This window comes from Erinaceus europaeus, chromosome 5 (assembly GCF_950295315.1).
Source record: "Erinaceus europaeus chromosome 5, mEriEur2.1, whole genome shotgun sequence".
NCBI classification, from domain to species: domain Eukaryota; kingdom Metazoa; phylum Chordata; class Mammalia; order Eulipotyphla; family Erinaceidae; genus Erinaceus; species Erinaceus europaeus.
In genome coordinates this window covers 54,402,716-54,424,772 of record NC_080166.1, presented here as the reverse complement: position 1 = coordinate 54,424,772, position 22,057 = coordinate 54,402,716, and the positions used below count along the sequence as shown (strand labels likewise).

General features: G+C 37.5%; 1 protein-coding gene across 7 annotated transcripts in view; it reads left to right on the top strand.

Moving 5' to 3' along the window:
• Window positions 1-19,698, top strand: part of GPBP1 (GC-rich promoter binding protein 1) — a 50,229-nt gene extending 30,531 nt beyond the window's left edge. For 6 of the 7 annotated variants that reach the window (XM_060191323.1, XM_060191321.1, XM_060191320.1 and 3 more), the window contains 9 exons: window positions 64-287; window positions 2,115-2,181; window positions 3,193-3,252; window positions 7,350-7,534; window positions 8,213-8,353; window positions 9,407-9,574; window positions 9,742-9,929; window positions 15,337-15,439; window positions 19,208-19,698. In XM_060191323.1, the coding sequence (XP_060047306.1) occupies window positions 64-287; window positions 2,115-2,181; window positions 3,193-3,252; window positions 7,350-7,534; window positions 8,213-8,353; window positions 9,407-9,574; window positions 9,742-9,929; window positions 15,337-15,439; window positions 19,208-19,366 (1,295 nt within the window). In that variant the 3' untranslated portion in view covers window positions 19,367-19,698. The remainder of the gene's footprint in view (window positions 1-63; window positions 288-2,114; window positions 2,182-3,192; window positions 3,253-7,349; window positions 7,535-8,212; window positions 8,354-9,406; window positions 9,575-9,741; window positions 9,930-15,336; window positions 15,440-19,207) is intronic. The other variant, XM_007516890.3, reaches the window with a different exon arrangement.
• The last annotated feature ends 2,359 nt before the right edge of the window (window positions 19,699-22,057 follow it).

Genomic DNA, 22,057 nt, shown 5'->3' with positions numbered 1-22,057 from the left:
TGTTGTGAATCAACTTTTAAACAATGCTTTGAATTGATAATACTTTGCCATTATCAAATAAAGGTAACTTTGGAAGAAAAGAAAAAAATGGATGGCGTACACATGGTAGAAATGGTACTGAGAACATAAATCACCGAGGGGGTTACCATGGTGGAAGCTCCCGTTCTCGTAGCGGTATTTTCCATCCTGGAAAAAGCCAAGGACTGCATGAAAACAACATACCTGACAATGAAACAGGACGAAAAGACGACAAGAGAGAACGTAAACAGTTTGAGGCTGAGGATTTTGTGAGTATCTTATAATTCCAATACAAAGAAGTCTGTCTCTGGTTCCATTTAGCATCTTGGCTGTAGTGACATTTCAGCAGCACAGCTCGCTTTGTCCAGGCGTCACTATTGAATGATCCAGGTTAAAAAGGGGGGGGGGTGTTTCTCAGACACCTCAGAGGGAGACGATGTGTGCCAAAGACTGTAATAGAAACCATTTGCTGCTGCCCTGCTGCATCTCCTCCCACCCCCCTCCAAAAAAAAGCGTGGAGGCTGAACTCTGGGTCTGGGCCTCACACTTGTTCTCTACTGCTTGTTAAATTCTCTGGCCCAGCTAAAGAAAAAGAATTTTTTTTAAGAGAACAGGAGTGCAAGTAAAACAAAGCCGGGTAGTGGTAGATAACATTGTGGTCACGCAGAAACTCATGACTGAGGTTCCAAAGTTCAGTCCCCTTTACCACCATAAGCCAGAGCTGAGCTGTGCTCTGGTTAAAAAAAGAGGAAAAACAAACAAAACCCCCTAAGCTTACCCTGCAATATTCATGGGGTATGAGTGTTGCTCTTTTTGTCTTTACTGTCATTTATTGGGGATGCAAGGTAAATGCTTATTTTTACCAGAGCGCTGCTTAGCTCTGGTTTATTGTGGTGTGGTGTGGTGTGGTGTGGTGTGGTGTGGTGTGGTGTGGTGTGGTGTGGTGTGGTGTGGTGTGGTGTGGTGTGGTGTGGTGTGGTGTGGTGTGGTGGGTGGGGTGTGGTGTGGTGTGGTGTGTGTGGTGTGGTGTGGTGTGGTGTGGTGTATGGTGTGGTGTGGTGTGGTGTATGGTGTGGTGTGGGGCATTCAACCTGGGACTTTGGAGTCTTAGCATGAGAGTCTCTTTGCATAGTTATTATGCTATGTCTTATGTTCAAATTGTGTTATTATTTTAATTTATTATTTGATAGAGACTGAGAGACAATGAGAGGGGAGGGGAGATAGAGAGGGAGAGAGACCTGCAGGCCTACTTCACCCCTGCAGGTGGAGACCAAGGGTTTGACCCTGGGTCCTCACACACTGCAATGTGAGTGCTTAACCAGCCACCAGGTGACCCCTCCAAATTGTGTTTGTCTTTATGGTCCGAGAATGCAAGCTAATTGTTAGCTTAGGTAAGATACAGTTAGGAATGTTAAAATACTTGCACTGCTTTAAAACAGAAAGCTAAGTTCTGGGTTTTGGTGCTGTCTTGAGATTGAATGTGAGACTTTGGATCCTCAGACATGAAAGTCTTTTGCATAACCTTTATTCCATTATCTGTAACCCTTGTTAAGAGGATTTAGACTGGATGTAACTGATGAATGACCACTTTGGTTTGGGAGTTCAGGTGAGGTTTTTCAAAGGACGTTTAATCTGGATCTACTTAAGAAGCAGTTGGCTATGTTAAAACTGGGAGTTGTGGAAAAGTAGTAAACACCAAACCAAGAAATGAAAGTCTTTGGCTTCAGGGATACAGGGGCCAGTATGGTAAAGAGTTGTATTATAATGGGCCAGAGAAGTGGTAAAGAAAGGTTTTACTTGAGTGTAGGACTTCTGCCAGTAAAAGTGAGGAATTCTAATTTCCTATGTAGTGGGAAGACTGACTGTAGGGAAGATTATGTAATCTGTTTGTTTAATTAATTTATTGATTTTAAAAAGGACTATTCTAGTGGTTGGACCAGTTAGAAAGTATTGGCAGTAGTCTATAGCGAGGGAAAAGATTACTTGAGCTGGTTTTGGTTTGAAAGTAGTTTGGAGTGTGGAAACAAGAGTAAGAATAAGATAATGAGCAGCTTAAACATTTTTGTTTTATTCTCTTTATTAAAAATTTCTTCCAGCCTTCTTTAAATCCTGAATATGAGAGAGAACCAAATCAAAATAAATCTTTAGCTGCAGGTGTATGGGGTAAGTAATTTTTTTTTAACCTACTTTTGGGGCACATAAAGTACTATTTATGCTTTTTTTTTTATTAGGCTCGATATTAACTTTTTCTCTTAAATGTCTGTTTCTGCCTGCTAAGCTACAAAAAGGGTGGCACAAAAATTTTTTAAAAACAAAAGATATTAGGGGTGGAAGAAGGATTTGATTTGAAATGGTTTATTTGCACATGCTAGTACCATTAAATATACTTAACTATGAAGATTCAGATAGTGGAAATATAATCAGTGTCATTTTGAGAGCAAGCCTGATAACCAAAAGAAAAAAAAATAGGTTAAATTAATTTTTAGTTCCTCAAAGTTGAAGGCTTAGTTCATTGCAAAGACAAGTACTAACACAGTGTGGCATAAAATTCCTCCCTATGGAACTGATATATAGAGAGAATATTAAATAATGGTATATATTTGCCTATGAAATTAGCCTATTTGAAATTATTTGCCTTTTTATCATTAAAGCTTAATGACAGTTTTTCTGGTAAAAACTCCCATTTCTTTAAAATTGCTGAATGTTTGATAGCTTGTTAGAGGATTAAACTGACCTTATGGTACAAATTAGTTTTTTAAAGGTTAAAGTGAAGTTTAAAATAATGAAAAATAGTAAGATGTGATATCTAAAAAATTTAATTACTTGATGCCAAATTCAAAGGTGCTGTTTCCACTTTGGAACTTGTACACAGATTCATTTGCATTTTTCTATTGAAAACCAACAACTTAGTCAAAAACAAAAAGGATTGTGGCTCATGACAGCATATTAGTACTAACAATAAAGGCATTATTTTAAACTTTGCCACTTCCTGTGCTGTTCTTTATTGTACTTATGGGGGTGATACTTTGGGGGATTATTTTGTTTTCTTTGGATCTCCCAATTTATGGGCTTTTTGAGGGTGGGGGTGGGGGTGGTCATACACTTTTGTTAGAACCATGTGAATGGCATTGTTTTTTCTGTATTGCAAATTAGTATTTCTACCACTCTCCTCAGGCCTACACGCCCAGACACACACATACCCAACCAAAAAAATCTCCCAAGCTCCTCTCTTAGGTATGTTTCCTTATTATTCAGTTTTTCTGGGAACAGCTGATTGCATATGATTGCAAATGTAGAAGCACCTTGGAGGTGATAAAGTTCCTTAAGAAATAAGGAATATTTTGGATTTGATTAGAATGAGAGTAAAAAAAAAAATCAAGAATGTCAGTGAGCGTTTGTCATAAAACTACCTAAAGATGTGATTGGTACTGATTTTTGGTTCATTTTATAATTTTAGAAATGATTGAAGGGCAAATACATTTTTGAAAATAGAGTAAGATGTATGAATATAAACTTTTGATTCTACTGTTTTCAGAGTTGGTCTTAAAGATTTTGAGTACTAATGGAAAAGAAGAAAGATCTACTCTTTATTGTGGCTTAGGTGAAATAAGTGTGTCTGCATTAGGGAAAAAGAAAATGATTTAATTTTGCCTCAGTTCTTTGTTCAGTTCTTAATACTTCCCTTGAATGCAGTGAGATTTTCATTGTGTTACCTATCACTATCCCTTTTCACTTGACTCCTGAGTTCCCAAATACTGCCTTCCCCTTTGCAATATTTAAAAGAGCTACATTCCTGAGAAAGACAGGATAGAATTTTAGAACAGACTTTGTTACAGCACTACTAGTGTTACTTCCAGGTAAGTAACAGATTAATAACAGGAACATAACATGTATTAAACAGCAACAAGTCTGTCCCTGAAACTGTCCTTTTGTGGTGAAGAGTCTAAGTATAATATTCTAGTTTTTAAAAATACCTTGATCAAGTTATTTAAAATTTAATTCTACTATATAAAATTCTGTTAACTGTGTTGGTAGCACCTTCATGCAATTTATCTGATTTTTTTTAAGTGTTTTGATCTTAATCTCAAGATTATTATTTAGTGCTTACCATTAATACTTACGGTCTTAATGTCCTTAATAATTTAAAACTAAAACAAGTATTTGGGGTACTTCAGGCTGGCTGTGTTCCCCCCCTTATATTTATTTTGGGGTGGAGGTAGAGTCAAAAGGAACAGAGGAGAGAGAGCTCAGCATTGCTCTGTCAGCCATGGAGTTCTCCCAGTGCTGTTCATGGTTTCCTGTGTGGTGCAGGGGTTCAAACCAGGATCTCATGCACAAGGCTGTGCTCTACCTGGTCTTTTTATTTTATTTTAATATATTTGTTGATTTATGAAGATGAGAGAGAGAGAGAAAGAAACAGACAGACAGACAGAACCAGACATAACTCTGGTACCCGTGCTGCCAGGGATTGAATTCAGGACCTCATGCTAGAGAGTCCTGTGCTTTATCCACTGCACCACCTCCTGGGCCACAACCTCTACTTGGTCTGTATAAGTGTGTGTATTTTTATATGAGTAATGTAAGGGAATAGCTTCAAAGAAAAATACCAAACATTCCTACTCTTGACATTGACGTAAATTACGAATTAGTGAAACTCATTGCTACTATAAAACAAAGCTGACTGAACAGCTGGTAAAACTCAACGAAACTAAAGCTTACCAAAACTCAAACAGCATCCGTCTTTATAAAACAATCTTGAGGGCAGGGGTAGATAAGATAGTGGTTATGGCCACATGGAACTAGACATCTTCACTAGTCTCCTTTGAACACTTGAATTTCCTTGAGATACAAGATCTTGGGGATTCTTAATGCCCTTTGGTCTTACCAGTTATTGTGCAGATTACTGAGTTTATTTAGCTTTTAAGTACCCAGGCATTATTACTTTCCTATATGAATATTTTGACTTAAAAAATTAGTGATTTCAAGAAATTTTTACATTACTCCCTCATTCGTGCTGCCATCTCATCTGTTTACAGAAAGTAATACTTGGAAAATTTATTTCTATTTCTGGTGTCTTTCGTTTGATTTCTCAAGTCTTTAGTTTTAATTTGTAATAGTTTCCTTGTGTAAGGAAAAAGAAAAGCAGTGCTCTAGTGATACATTTCTGATCTTTGGTTTGAATTTTTCATTTAATCACTTTCTTATGTGCATTAAAAAATGCATTAGTCAGCGGTCTGGGAGATGGTGCAGTGGTTGAAGCATTGGATGCTCAACCATGAGATCCCAAGTTTGATCCCCGGAAGCACATGTACCAGAGTGATATGTGATTCTTTTTCTCTTCCTGTCTTTCTCATTAATAAATAAATAAATTATTTAAAAGATGCATTGGTGATATAATTATTGTGAACTGGTATGACACTTACTGAGGTTCTGGAGTCCCAGGTTCAATCCCCTGCACCACCATAAACCAGAGCTGAGTGGTGCTCTGGTTGAAAAAAAGTCTTCATATCTTAGACCTTTTTAGGTAACTTGCAGTTGGAATGTTTACATACAGACTAGGTAACATTTAGATGAATGTTTTCTCTTTGCTCTTGGTCTTTGTTCTTTTGATGAACAAAGCATCTTTTGATGCTTTTTGGTCTTTGTTCTTCATGATTACAAATGAAGGATCATACAAGAAGAGCTTAAAGCTCCAGTTGAATGTTGAGAGTAATCTCTTCATGCGTGCCTGGGAGTCCTTTAGATGACCTGGTAGAAAGCTTGGTTTTGGTTTTGTGTGTCTGAGGCAGAGTATGGTCACAAGTAATCACTGTACAGCTATTTCACAGAATCATGCCCTCTCCTCCCCATCTCTCTTTCCCAAGGATAATTTTGCCATTCCAGCCCACCTTTTACTCTCAGACCATTTGACTGACCATAACACTAAAGTTTCCTCTGTTGCTGTGACACCTCCCATATGGTTCCCTGTAGGCACTTTACTCACCTGTCTTTCCCATCCTTAGTATCATGTCTTACTTAATACTTAAAGCTACAACAAGGGCAACAAAAGGGAATAAATAAATAAATACTTAAAAAAAAAAAAACAAAGCTAACTTCAAAATAGGTTTTCTGAGATTTCTTTCTTTGCGCTGATTCTTTTCATTCTAAATTCTACCTAGCTGTTAAAACGATATTTTCAGAAATTTTGGTGGAAAAATACTTAACCTGATAAACTTGTTTGAATACACACACATTGATTAAGTTCTGGGAACAGGTTTTTTTAAAAAATGTTTTTATTAATTTTTCCCTTTTGTTGCCCTTGTTATTTTTCATTATTGTTATAATTATTGTTATTAGAGAGGACAGAGAGAAATAGAGAGGGGAGAGGAAGACAGAGAGGAGGAGAGAAAGATAGACACCTACAGATCTGCTTCACCGCCTGTGAAGTGACTCCCCTGCAGGTGGGGAGCCGGGAGTTCGAACCAGGATCCTTACGCCGGTCCTTGTGCTTTGCGCCATATGCGCTTAACCCGCCCCTTTTTAATGCTTGAATACTTTATTTATTGGATAGAAGCAGAGAAACTGAGAGGGAAAGGAAGGAGAGAGGCATACATCTGTAGTAGCACTACTTCACCACACGTGAAGCTTTCCTCCTGTAGGTGAGGACTGGGGCTTGAATCCAGTTCCTTGAGCATTGTTGTGGAACCTACGCTTTACTGAGTGTGTGTGCCATGTGCCCTAGCAGCTTCGGTGGTTCTCAGAAAAACTTCCAGTTTGCAGCTAGTGCTGTCTTTAGAAACAAGAGTTGAGTTATTGCCTGGTAACTTGCACAACTTGAATGAATTGGTATATACAATGGTATATACTTTCTTTAGTCATAACTTAGAAAAAATTTAAAGATATAGGAACTGTAGTGTCTTGCTTATTGGTAATACTACTGTAATTTTGGCTAAAAGAATGAAGAGGAACTAGCAGTTCTTTTCAGAGTAGAGGGAAGAAAAGATAAATTTCATTTTCTAAGTGCTGAGAGCCAGCATGATAGGTTTGAAATTTATAATTAGTGAAAAAGTATGTTTAGAACACAGTTAATTTGGGTTTGATGATGGTTTTCTTTCTAGGCCACTATCAAGCTAAATTAATCGTTGACTTTACTGAATTTTTGCTATGATCTGTGGAACTATGTTTTTGTTTTATTTCTTAAGTAGGCATATAGTTTGTACTTAGCTTATTTTACACAAGAGTAAGTTAGTTTTTTATGTAATCCAGGGGCGGAATATATATTCTTTTGGTGGCTAAAACCTGTGGGTATTGTAACACCGTTTGTAACTCTTATTTGTGCTTTATTTATGCAGAATATCCTCCGAACCCTAAATCTAGAGCTCCAAGGATGCTTGTTATAAAGAAAGGTAACACAAAAGACTTACAGCTCTCAGGATTCCCAGTAGTAGGAAATCTGCAGTCACAACCAGTTAAGAATGGGACTGGTCCAAGTGTTTATAAAGGCTTGGTCCCTAAGCCTGCGGCTCCACCTACAAAAGTAAGTTCTGAGTCTTCAAGAATGTAAATTTCGAGTTGATGTCAAATTAGTTACTATGGCAAAGAATGTTAAAGCATCGGTAGTCTGTTGCTTTCTGAGCTGAAACAGTTGTGGCCCTTTGGTGTCATCAGTTTCAGTTATGTTGTGTGAGTGTGTGGACATATATGTATTTTCTTCTTTCAATAATGGTGAATGAAATCTATAAGGGTTTTGTTTTGCTAGGTGCATCTGTAATATATTTACTTAATATATGATGCTATTTCCTGGTACTCAGTTTTTGGTTTTTGAAATAGCTCCCTTTGTTTTCTTGATATTAGACAAAGCATATTGTTTTATAAAATTTTGAAGAATAACAATGCCTTTAGGTGACTTTAACTGAATACTATGCTTTGATATATATGTATATATATTTGTAGAAAAAGACAGGGGGGCTGGGTGGTGGCACACCTAATTGAGCACACGTATTACCAGGTACAAGGACTGAGGTTCGAGCCCCCGGTCCCCACCTGCAGGGGGAAAGCTTTGCGAGTGGTGAAGCAGGGCTGCAGGTGTCTCTCTCCCTCTCTATCACCCCCTTCCCTCTTGATTTCTGGCTGTCTCTATCCAATAAATAAAGATAATATCGATGTGTTGTATGCAGTCATTTTTATTTTACAATGTTCACCTTTTCTTCTTTAGCCTACACAGTGGAAAAGCCAAACTAAAGAAAATAAAGTTGGGACTTCTTTCCCTCATGAGTCTACTTATGGTGTTGGTAACTTTAATGCTTTTAAATCACCTGCCAAGAATTTTAGTCCATCGACAACTTCAGTGAAAGAGGTATGCCACTTCAAATTATTTCCAAAGAAGCTAGTATGTCCTGATTGTGGTAATTAATAGTGAACAGAAAGTATGGATTACTTCTGATTTTGATTCAGACAGATTTCCTTCTAATTTGCTTTGCTTGCTGTCATAGAAGGAACTGCATTTTTCTGTTGGTTAACTGACTTTATTTATTAAAAATTTTTTTTTTTGTATTATCTATTTATTGGATAGAGACAACCAGAAATCAAGAGGGAAGGGGGTGATAGAGAGGGAGAGAGACAGACACTTGAAGCCCTGCTTTACCACTCATAAAGCTTTCCCCCTGCAGGTGGGGACCAGAGGCTCGAACCTGGGTCGTTGCGCATATAATACATGCACTTAACCAGGTGCACCACCACCCAGCCCCAACTGTGACTTTAATTTTAGTATGCACACATAATTATCAACATAAGTATGACTTGCTACTATGGCCCAGAAAAAGAGGGAAACAAACAGCTCACTGGGATAATGCACTGCTTTCCATGTGTACAACCCTGGCTTGAGTTCAGCCCCTACTTCACTGGAGGAAGCTTTGGTGCTGTGGAGAGTTCCTCTGTGGAAACCCCCCACCCCCCAGTAACAGCAAAGCAGAAACACACAGACAGCAAGAACTCCAGTTCATGCTGTTTCTCTGTTGCTTTTCCTCTCTGCACAGTGCTACCTGAAAAAACCCTGTATCTGTGTGTAAATAATTATAAAATAGATCTTTCTGGTTCTGTTTTTCTAACCTAGAATTCTGTGAAACACAGTTTGAAAAAAAAATGTTCTCATAGAAATATTTAAACAACTTTAGGATCCATTTTGTAAAGCTGTGTTTAAAATCTTACTTTAGAATAGTAGTTACTAGCATTAGTTGGCATAGTGGTATCTGGAGTAAGAAAAATCTGCTCGTTCAGGGGAATATGACATAGGGATAGAGATAAACTTCCAAGCCAGTTTTGCTTTGAGCATATGGTAAGATAGGAAGTTGTGGTAATTGTGAACTTTATTGACTAGTTTTCTTTCTACCTGATTTTTTTTTTTTCTTAGTGTAATCGCTCAAATTCCTCTTCACCTGTTGACAAACTTAATCAGCAGCCTCGTCTAACCAAACTGACTCGTATGCGCACTGATAAGAAGAGTGAATTTTTGAAAGCCTTGAAAAGGGATAGAGTTGAGGAAGAGCATGAAAATGAAAGCCATGCTGGCTCTGAGAAGGTAATTGAACTTAAGTCTTGGCTAAATATCCACATATCTTTGAAATACTTGGGCAGTTATTGTTTAAATACTACATTTACGTATTACAAAATTCTAGCCACAGTCTATGAAAGTTTTTTTTTAATTGTTATGCTCTATAACTCATTCTTTAACTTCCTAAAAACCAGGATGAGGACTCATTTAATATGCATAACAGCAATAGTACTCACCAAGAAAGGGATATAAATCGAAACTTCGATGAAAATGAAATTCCACAAGAGAATGGCAATGCTTCAGTGATCTCCCAACAGATCATTCGATCTTCAACCTTCCCACAGACTGATGTTCTTTCAAGTTCACTTGAGGCAGAACACAGGTAAGCTTTTCTGTCATTTTCCACATCTAAGATTTTTTATTACTCTCCATTTTTAACAGCTTTGTTGAAATGATGATAGTATGCCTTAATTTGGATGGTTGAACAATAGTTTTGTACATAAAAGATTAGAATTCAGTGAGTTTTATGCTATTCATATTTGTGCAACTGCCATCACAATCAAACTTTCAGATATTCCCAGCATCTCCAGACGAAACTGACTCGAGTATAATCACCTTGTTTTTTACTCTATCCTAAGCAGCCCCAACTATACTTTTTGTAGATTTGCTATAGACATAAAATCTATACAGTTCTACCTAGTCTATAGATTTGCCTACCATAAATATTTTATATACATATAGAATTTTTTTTTTTTACCAGAGCAATACTGAGCACTGGTTTATGTTGGGATGGAGAACTAAACACGGGACTTAGAATCCTCAGGCATAAGAGACTACCATTATGCTATCTCCTCAACCCATACATGTAAGATCATAAAAATACTTGATCTTATATCTGATTTCTTTCACTTAGCAGTATATACGTGTACATGTGTGCGGACACACACACACACACACACACACACACACACACACACACACCCTACCTCCCCCACCCTTTTCTTTATCCACCAGTGTTGTCGCTGGGGCTGGCTGCCAGAACTACAAGTCCATTGCTCTCAGCAGATGTTTTTCCCATTTGTTTTGTTTTGTTTTCTAACCTGCTTCACTGCTGTAGATGGAGAGCTGGGGCTTGGACCCAGCTTCTTGTGCTTACCACCACCAGGCCCCCAGCAATATGTTTTTTAAGATTCACCTCGGTAGCATGTGGGAAAGACTTCGTAGGGGCAGCGGAGATAGCATAATAATTATGCAAAGAGACTGATATCTAAGGCTCCTAAGTCCCAGGTTCAATGCCCTGACCCACCATAAGATAGCACTGAGCCAGTACACTGGTAGAAAAAAAAGAAAGTAACTTTGTTCATCTAGCAAAATAACTTTCTCCTTTTTATTACTAAATAGTTTTTTAAAATATTTATTCCCTTTTGTTGCCCTTGTTTTATTGTTGTAATTATTGTTGTTGGATAGGACAGGAAGAAATGGGAAGAGGAGGGAAAGATAGAGAGGAGGAGAGAAAGATAGACACCTGCAGACCCGCTTCCCCGCCTGTGAAGCGACTCTCCTGCAGGTGGGGAGCCGGGGACTCAAACCGGGATCTCTACGTTAGTCATTGTGCTTTGCACCACGTTTAAATAGTTTAATGAATGGATATCGGGTTATTTATGCTAGTTGAATATTCTGTATGATTCTACTGTAGTAGAATTGGTCAGTATCCATTTTTGTGTGGATGTGTTTTTATTTAGGGTAGTGACCTGAAAGATTTTGTGAAGCTGCCAAATTAATTTCCAAAAATTCTCACTTTGTGATCTTGTCTGCATTTTCAATTTATCCAGCTTTATGCCAATTATTGACCTAACATTCTGATTATTCATGCCAGTTTTTTTAGAGCTTCCATTTAATTTTGAGAGAGAGAAGTGGGTTATATCTACATTTTAATAATTTATAATTTTAGTTTTTCCTTTTAGAATCAAAGCTTCATGAGGATAGAAATTGTGTGTATTTTACTTTTTATCAGTTAATTAACGTGTTTAAATTTATTAAAAGAATGTACCATTAATTTCATTGTTCTTCTTCCTACTGGATAAAGGGAGTATTTATTTGTTTTCAAACTCAATTTCTAGCCTACAGTTCTTCTATTCATAATACTTTAGTGTTAAGGAGTGCTTTAAGTTTCTGTCTTTCTGGCTCTAGTCAAATTATTACTATTTTTTTATAAATCCTTTAAATTTTTTTATTATCTTTATTTACTGTTTGAATACAAGAGGGAAGGGGATGATAGGGTAGATAGACACCTGCAGACCTTCATTACTCACAAAGCTCCCCGTAGGCGGGGATGGGACTGGAACCCAGGTCCTTGAGCATCATGATGTGTGCTCAACCAGGTCCGCCATAAATTCTGATTCTTAAGTTATATACACAATAAATGCTTGAATAAATCAGGTGTCATTGATGCAATTATCTCAAGATAATTGTTTTTGTTTGTTTAAAATGTATAGAGTATAAAATATAAACAGGTATATGCATTATCTTCATTATAAGTTATTCTGGTAAAGAGCACTGTTCAGCTCCAGCTTTGGTGCTGGGGATTAAACCTGGGACATAAAAGTCCTTTTGCATAACCATTACACTATCTTCCTTCAAAAATTTTTTCTTTTAAATTTTTTATTTAAGAAAGGATTAACGAACAAAACCATAAGGTAGGAGGGGTACAACTCCACACAATTCCCATCACCCAATCTCCTTAACCCACCCCCTCCCATGATAGCTTTCCCATTCTCTAGCCCTCTGGGAGCATGGACCCAGGGTCATTGAGGGTTGCAGAAGGTAGAAGGTCTGGCTTCTGTAATTGCTTCCCCGCTGAACATGGGCGTTGACTGGTCAGTCCATACTCCCAGTCTGCCTCTCTCTTTCCCTAGTAAGGTGTGTCTCTGGGGAAGCTGAGCTCCAGGACATATTGGTGGGGTCTTCAATCCAGGGAAGCCTGGCCAGCATCCTGGTGGCATCTGGAACCTGGTGATTGAAAAGAGAGTTAACATACAAAGCCAAACAAATTGTTGAGCAATCATGGATCCCAAGCTTGGAATAGTGGAGAGGAAATGTTAGTCTCCCTTCAAATTTTAATGTGTTTACTGTGGAGGTGTTATTAAGGATAGCTATAGCATCAAAAGGGGTAATTGTTAACCACTTTAAGTAACAAATTAATTAGTAGAAACGAGCCCCAGAGAAAAATACAGCAGGTTTTGCTGAGTTACTATCATTGTGATTTGATCAGTGGGCAGAATGTGCTGATTAGAACCTAAACTAAATCTTGATGGGTAAGATTAATAAGGGGTAGGGTACTCAGCAGTCATTTTGTAATAAGAGGTGTGAACAGTATGTGGAGCTGGAGAATAAAAAATGTAGAGCTGAGTACATAATGCGTTTTCTGACCAACCAGTGGAAGATCTCATTTATAGATGATTTTGAAATGGCAGGGACTGAGTTTGAAAGAGAAGGGAAGAAATATTCAAAAAAAAACTTGAGTTGGGTCATTGTTACAGTGTAGTTATAAATTGTTTTGAAAGCCATTAGAGGAACAGTTAATAGCTTAGCTATAGCCTCCAGAGGGAAGGGGATAGAGAAGAGAATGCACTTGGGGTAATCATAGTATTTCGTATAATTATATCATCTACATTATTGTAAAACAAGTAAGATGACTTAATGGATATTTCAGATTGTTTTACTAATTTAGATTTTTAGACTGGACTAGGTGGTATTAGGAATGTGAATGTCATTTTTATAAGATCAACTTAAAGAGTGAAGACAGAACATTAGAAAAGTAATGTTAATTGATTAAAAGGAAAGAGAAAAAAATTTACTTTGACCTTTTGATCCAGAGACAGAGGATTAGTGATTATATATACTAACTTGGGAGGTAGACAACTCTTAATTTCCTTTTTTGCTGCCAAGCAGGCAATTTATTTTACTTAAGTGATCTTGAGTCTTCATCTAAAATGTGATTATCATTTTAATTTGGTCTCTGAGATAATTTTTAAAAGGTCAGGCTGGAAAATGAGTATAATAGGTGATGTTTGCCCAAAAAGTAACTGGAATTTTTTTTTTTTTGGGGGGGGGGTTGTTTGCTGGAGTTGAATGTATTCTCTTTAAAAATTGGAAGGAAAAAAGATCATATTAATCCTTTTACATACTTAGATTTTGGTTAAGATCATTTAAAAGCATCATCTTGTTACTGTAGGAGATAATGATTTTTTCATACCTAATTATGTATTGGAGATGATTCCTGGCATGCGCGGAAGAGCTTGTATTGAATAATAAATAGGGTTTGGTGCCTTGTAGCTTTACAGTGTTGTCACAAGCCAGCTTCCTCCCCACCCCCCACACACACTGTCTCCTCTGCCCCCCCTTTCTGTCTTACCATGGCCATCAGCATGTCCAGATTTAGAAACTTTGGGGCTATGTGAGCCTAATGCTTATTGGTAAAGTGCTCAGCTCAGGAGACCAAGGTAATGCTGGTGGCAGGAATTAACCACTGGGCTAGCTTCAACAGATATCACACTGATAACTTTGGGAAAGGTGGTGTGAGGAATTTGGTGCTTCTGCCCTGTTGTTGGCTTTGATAAGTGAATAGCTTTGTCAGTGAATAGCTAAAAATAACACTGGTGCTATTTCAGTTGTTGATAAGGTGACAGTTGGGACACAATTGTGGGGGAAGGAAGGGAAGGCTTTTAAAGCAACAGCCTGTTATCTTGAAGGCCAAACGTAAGCAAAAAAAAAAAGATCTGAGAAAGAAAGACATGGTGATGGTGGAGGGGAGAATGAGAGACTGGCTGGTTGGGACCATATGGAAGAAGGTTTATTAAATGGTGTAGTGCTATTCATTTTGAAAACATCCATAATTATAAATATGGGATGGCCCGACTGTTGCAAAGTAGAAAATCTAATGGCTTGCTGAGATCGTGCTGTATTTGGTGGTAGTGAAGGAAATGGGGACGGGTGCTGCTTTTTAATTTGCGAGTAAGAATTCATCGGGTTTTCTGGTTTCTAGCATACAGAGACAATTGGCAACTGTTCCTAACCCAGATAACACTGTTTGCAATTTTTATTGTCATTGATTTAATCATGTTTCACCAGATCATTAGAGTTCAGGGGAATAGTTTCACACCCACATGTGCGTGTAAGGTGCACCTCGCCCAACACCAGAGGTCCTGTGCCTTCCTTTTCTCTATCCACCCCCCCAAGACCATGATATCTCTTATAGAGTCTTAAGACAGTTTGAATACTTTTTTTTCCCCTCCCTTGTTTGCTTTTGCTATTTATAGTTGAACCCCACTTCCCCTCAGTAGAGAGTAGGATAAAATATCACACACAGCACTAGCATTTACTTCAGTAAATTCAGGACTTGAACCTGGACCTCAAACAGCAGGGGACACACCCTACCAGTGATCACCATCACCCTGGCCCTAGAGAAGTTTTGATGTAATTATTGAAGACAACTGGATCAACAAAAGACAGTTGATCTTTTTTTAAATTTTATTTATTTATTTATTTATTTTTTAATATTTATTTATTCCCTTTTGTTGTCCTTGTTGTTTTATTGTTGTAGTTATTATTGATGTCATCATTGTTGGATAGGACAGACAGTTGATCTTTTTATGTGTTCATTTTCAGAAAGATATTCATGGTCTAAAAAATCTTAGTGTATCTTGGGGACTTTGCATAATGGATCAGACTATGTTTTCTTGTACATAGTTTAAAAAGTAGTGAACTTGTCCATTTTTCTCCTGTTTCAGATTGTTAAAGGAGATGGGCTGGCAAGAAGACAGTGAAAATGATGAGACATGTGCTCCCTTAACTGAGGATGAAATGAGAGAATTCCAAGTTATAAGTGAACAGGTGAGATGCCTTTTGAGTTATGTTTATAGTTTTATTTATTTAGAAATTTATTAAACACAACACTAGGTCATGTTTACATTTGTTTTATAAAAATCTTATCCTATGGTTTTGTCAGTGTTTCCATTTTATGAATAAAAATTATAAAAAAACTTCAGACAAGATTTCTTTAAATCTGTGAGTATATAGTGCTAAGTAATGATTGAATAGGCTTCCCAGGCCTCAGGCCTGCAAGTTGGTACTTAAACATACTTTGCTACTTACTCTAATTCAATTTTTTTAAAAAACGAATTCAAGGGAGTCGGGTGGTAGCGCAGTGGGTTAAGCGCAGGTGGCGCAAAGCGCAAGGACCTTTGTAAGGATCCCGGTTCGAGCCCCCAGCTCCCCACCTGCAGGGGAGTCGCTTCACAGGCGGTGAAGCAGGTCTGCAGGTGTCTGTCTTTCTCTCCCCCTCTCTGTCTTCCCCTCCTCTCTCCATTTCTCTCTGTCCTATCCAACAACGACGACATCAGACATCAATAACAACAATAATAACTACAACAACAATGAAAAACAACAAGGGCAACAAAGGGGAAAATAAATAAATATTTAAAAAAAAAACCGAATTCAATATATATTTTTCATGGCATTTTTACTTCTGGTAAAATACGCAAAGTAAAATCTACCACCGTAACAAACTCTTAGTGCACAGCTCAGTGGCATCACATGTGTTCACACTGGTGTTTAGCCATCCCACTGTCTCCTTCAGAGTTCTTTTTATTTTATGAAACAAACTGTGCGTTAAACCCTGTCATTCTTCAGTCCTTGCTTTCCTGAGTCCTTGGAAATCACCAAATTACTTTTGCTCACAGTGAAATTATTAGCGGTTTGGTTTTTTTTAGATTTAGCTTAATATTCTCAAGGTTCAGCCATGTAACGTATTAGTTTCCTTTTTATGGACGAATTATATTCCATTTTATGTACATCTTGCATTCTTCAGTCATGAACACGTAGTCATTTCTACTTTTTTGGCTATTACGATTAGTGGTGCTGTAAGGATGGTTGTACAAATGTCTGTTGGGAGTTCCTCTTTTCCTTCCCTGTGCTACTGAGAAGTGCTGGGTCCTTTGTAATTTTTTAAAAAAAATATTTACTTATTTTTCCCTTTTGTTGCCCTTGTTGTTTTTCATTGTTGTTGTTATTGATGTCCGTGTTGTTGGACAGGACAGAGAGAAATGGAGAGAGGAGGAGAAGACAGGGGGAGAGAAAGACACCTGCAGATCTGCTTCACTGCCTGTGAAATAACTCCCTTACAGGTGGGGAGCCGGGGGCTCAAACTTGGATCCTTCCTCTGGTCCTTGCGCTTTGCGCCACGTGTGTTTAACCCGCTGCACTACCGCCTGACTCCCTGTAATTTGTTTTTAAGTTCTTGAGTAAGGGCCTTCTTTTTTTTTTTAATAGTAGCAATGCAGTTTTGCATTCCTGACATTGATGCTCAAGAATTCCTTTTTAAATGAAAATTATATTGAATATGCACGTGGGTGGGGGGGAGACCCAACAGATCATATGATTGTTAAGGACAAATGGATGGAATTGGAGGTGATTGAATGTAATAAGTAAAGAACTGAATAACAACAATGGATTGGTTTAGCTCATATATAGGTAATTAAGATGTCTGCAAAAATAAAAAAAAATCAGTAAACTGATTTAAACTGAAAATTACGATGGTAATAGAACAAAGGATGGGAGAGTACGTGTAGGGCATTTATTCTTGTATAAATGTACAATAACTTTGATGGTGGGCTCAGTGAGTTGTAGACACTTAATCCTAAAACCGTTTAATTCTATAAACCCATGTTAAATCAGGAAAAATTTGAAAAGAGAGCATAGAAAAGGAAATACACAGATAAGAGTGTAAGGTATCAGGTTCAGTTTCTGATATTGCGTGATCAGGAACTCAGCTCTGCCGGGACACGGACAGGGAACATACTCGCTTAGTATTCTTTTTTTTTTTTTTAAATCTTTATTGGGGGATTAATGTTTTACAGTCGACAGTAAATAACGGTAGTCTATACATGCATGGCATTTCCCAGTTTTCCATACAACAATACAACCCCCACTAGGTCCTCTGCCATCGCGTCCAAAACCTGGGCCCCCCCACTCCAGTCTGACTTTGGTGCGGTACACCATCTATACATTCTTACTTTAGAAAGGAATGCTTGAACATCAGTGACAGGAATGCAAAATTGTACTCCTTATGTAAAAAAGAAAACAGGTTAAAGCCCTTTCTTAAAAACAATAAATCAGCATATGATTAAAAAAAAAACTGTTGATAGTGTTTTAAATGACTTGAAAAATTCCACACCAGAATTCTTGCTTCCCACCACCAGAGTTCTTGGCCCCCATTTCCTCCATTAGAAACTGCAGTGATTCTCTCATGGTCACAGATAATGACTATTATATATCTTTCTATAACTGTATCTCCCATTTTTTCCCTGTGGTCCTTGCTTCTCCATTTTAAGTCACAGCTACGCCTATTATACTTTCTAATGCATAACTTTTTTCCTCTCTTCTCTCTCTGGGTCCTGATGCAGTTGGGTTTCAGAGCCCTCTAATCATCTTCCCCCACGATTTCTCCCCCTCTGGAAGTATGGTGATTTCATTTTTAAAAGTGTCATTTATGGGCTGAGTGGTGGCGCACCTGGTTGAGTGCACATGTTACAATGCTCAAGGACCCAGGTTCAAGCCCTCGGTCCCCACCTGCAGGGGGAGAGCTTCACAAGTGGTGGAACAGTGCTGCAGGTGTCTCTCTATCTCCCCCTTCCTTCTGGGTTTCTGGCTTTTTCTATCCCAAAAATAAAGATAATAAAACAAAATAAAAAAAAAATAGTCCTTTATATGATAGTTGCGTGACTCCCCTGATAGTTAAGTAACAATGCAGGCTCTTCTGTCTTTTGTACTTTGTGCTGAGAGCACTCTAGCAGCATAGAGGCATCTAGGCATCTACTGTTAGTCCTGAGACAGGTAGTGAGAACTAAGGCTCATACAAGTTGTGCTGCTTGTCTTTGAGTCATACAGCTAATCTGGCGGAGTTCAAATTTGGCTAACATTGTAACCAGTGCCTTTAATATCACTCAGGACTGGCAAGCTACTGGGCATATCCTAAAGAGCATTGTATATCTTCTCAGGAGTGTAGATTGTGTTCTATGGTTGGCAACTTATATTTTTCAAGTATGTAAAGTGATCCTTATTTCTACACAAGGAAGTGTTTTATTTAAACTCGGTTCAAAACAGTAAAAAGAACAGCCTGTAATTTAATATTTCCTGATTATTTCTAGCCAGCACCTGAAAGTATTAAGTTTTCACCAAAGGGAATGAAAATTTGTTAAAGCATGATACTTATTGGCAGTGTTAAATTCACATAAATCCTGTTTGGAACTGGAATTCTGCGCTCTTTTCCCCTCCACTCACAGTATTGGGTTGTTGGAAGAGTCGTGGTGCATTTTTGCATAGAATAACATAGAAAAATATCCTGGAAGAGAGATACATAAATGTGTGTATGTGTGTGTTTGTATGTATAATATTTAATTTAGTTTTGTTTAGTGTTTTGGTAAACTTAAGTATAGTTAGTAGTTATTTGGAGATCTCACTAGATCAGTTCTATCAGTTACCTAGTCCAAGCTATTTTTTCCAGATTTTTATTAACTTTTATGCATGGCTATATTTAATTACTAGGCTGTAAATGACTCTTGGAGGGGAGTTTATTAACTATGTTTATTTTTGTCATTTTAGTTACAGAAGAATGGCCTGAGGAAAAATGGTATTTTGAAAAATGGCCAAATCTGTGACTTCAAGTTTGGACCCTGGAAAAACAGCACTTTCAAACCCACTATTGAGAATGATGACACAGAAACAAGCAGCAGTGACACATCAGATGACGATGATGTGTGAAGGATTTCCCAACAGCTTAGAAATTGTAGTGTGATACATCTCTCATACAGTTTGGGGTGAATTGTAAAAATGAAGAACTATAATTTATGTAGTAAAATGCCCCATTAGAAGATGATTTTTGGGGGGACTTCAATATGAAGAAAACCAAGAATGTTGTTTTGGGCTGTGTTGAACATTATTTCTTTGTAAACGAATGTTGTAGAAATGAGGACTTTGGTTGATCCAACATTGACTTTCTTCATCACTGCAGCATTTCTCTGACTAGCAATGTGACGATGTAACAAATGAGATTTTCTCATTTAATAATAAAAAATTGTGTAATGTTTTGCAAAGCTTCTGTCTTAAAATTTCCAGGTCTTAAGAAAAAAGGCAGCTTACACTGTTTGCTTGCAGAGTCATCTTTTTCGTACAGTGGAAATCCTCAAGACCACTTTGTGCATCCCCAACTCTCCCCCTAAAGGACAATGTAGCATGTTGGCTAAAACTGGAGCAAAGTGCACTAAAACATTAATTTCCTGAATCCAACTGTTTTACTAGTCACCTCTTAAAACATAAATTGCTCTTAGCCATTTGTAGTTTGGTAAATGTTAACAGGAAGGACTGGCCACACTTTTCTGTCTAAGTACCACGTGCTGACCGATTGCGCCGCTGGAGCCCCTGACCACACTTTCTTCCAAATTTTAAGAGGTAACTTCTACGAGCTTTATTTGGGTGTCAGACCAAGATTCTCTGAGCTGATGGAAAAAGAGTCTTGTGGGAAAATTTATTTTGGTAAATTATTACACATGCAGAAAAATGATCACATTTAACTGGATCTGTCCGCAACATGGAAAATAAACTGGATTTTCAGAATACTGTTGTTCTCTGTAGTGTTGAAGGTATTGGTCTCTAAAACACAATGTGCTTTACCCTAGTCACTTACTAAAACAAAGATGTGCTTCATTAAGAGGGTTTTTGATTTTAGGTAAAGAGAACTATGAAAAAGCCTTATCAGTTGCCTAACAAACTTATTGAATGAACACTAAGCAACCACTATACTTAATTTGCATATTTTGCTGCTGTCTAGAAGAATTTGACTGTATATTTACATTTTATCTTATGTTACCCTCATTTGCCTTTGAATTTCCCTACCGTCCCATGTTTAACTACTATAATTGTAAAGAGCATAATATTAATTGCAAAGATGGTTTAGATTTTATTCAGAGTAAACTAATCTTCAGAATTTATTTTTTTTTAAGTTTTTATTTATTAATGAGAAAGATAGGAATAGAGAGAAAGAACCGGATATCACTCTGGTACATGTGCTGCCAGGGATTGAACTCGGGACCTTATGTTTGAGAGTCCATTGCGCCACCTCCCGGATCACTCTTCAGAATTCTTCCTTTTACAAATTATATATTCTCAAAATACTCCAGTCCTTTTTCTGTTACTATCAATATGTCCTGCCCAGTTGCCCCAACTTTCACTAGAAGCAAATAAATATACACTGCATTTTTTTTCTTTTTTAATTTTTTTAAATTATATTTATTGGATAGAGACAGCCAGAAATCAAGAGGGAAGGGGGGGGGGGATAGAAAGGAAGAGAGAGACACCTGCCACACTGCTTCACCACTCATGAAGCTTTCCCCCTGCAGATAGGGTCTGGGGACTCGAACCCTGGTCCTTGCACATGGTAACAGGTGTGCCACCACCCGGCCCCCACACTGCATTTTTTCACATTGTGACATAGTAATGGGGAAATTAAAAGCAAGACTGTTTTACTCCTGCAAAACTGTGGGTGAGTTGGCATGGTAAGAAAAGCTATTATAATATTGTATTAAAAAATCACAAGTCAATTCAGTCAATATATATTGTTTTAGCTGGAAGAGAATCTAAAATAAGCTTGGCAAAGCTTTGTATCACATAGTGAAATGTCTTTGGGACCTAGATTTCATTGGTTAATTAATGAAAACTTTGAGATGCAAACTGTTCTGCTAGTACAAGCTAGATGGGACCAGAGAAATGTGGTTTACATTTGAAACCCTACTATATTTTATATATATACACACACACACACACACATATCCTTTGCTTTTTTTTTTTTTTTTCTTATTTATGAATGCTGTCTGGAATGTGGTAGTTTTTTTCCATGGCAAGATGTGTGGTTGTGTATTGAACGTCAGCATCGACAAGTTTGGTTACTGAAGAAGTGGAACGCTTCATTCAAATATGCTAAAGCATAGGCTTTAACTTGCTGTTTAGATAATGGGCAGCTGGTTGAGAGTTTGGGCCATATTGTTTGAAAAGGAGCCTACAGGTAGAGAAACTAAACTACATCTAGTGTGTAATTGCCAAAATCAAGATAGGTCATGGAGATCTCAGTGAATTTTGACAGCCTCCAATTTTTTCCAAAAAGCTGCTTTGTTGGGGTTTAGACTTAAAATACACACTTAAATAATGTGATTAAGTTTTAACTCGTGAAACCATTGCTGCAAACATGTTAGTGAGTGTAACTATATCAACCTCTAAGATTTTGTGGTACTCCTTTGTAAGCATTCTTTCCAGCTTCTTTTTTATATGAAATGTTATTGATGATCAAAATAGTATTACAAAATAGTATTTTTGTTTTATATTAAGGTATGGATGATAATTTTATTTCAATGTTTTTATTGAAGTTGAAACATAGGTGTGCTAAAAATAATCAGACTGAAT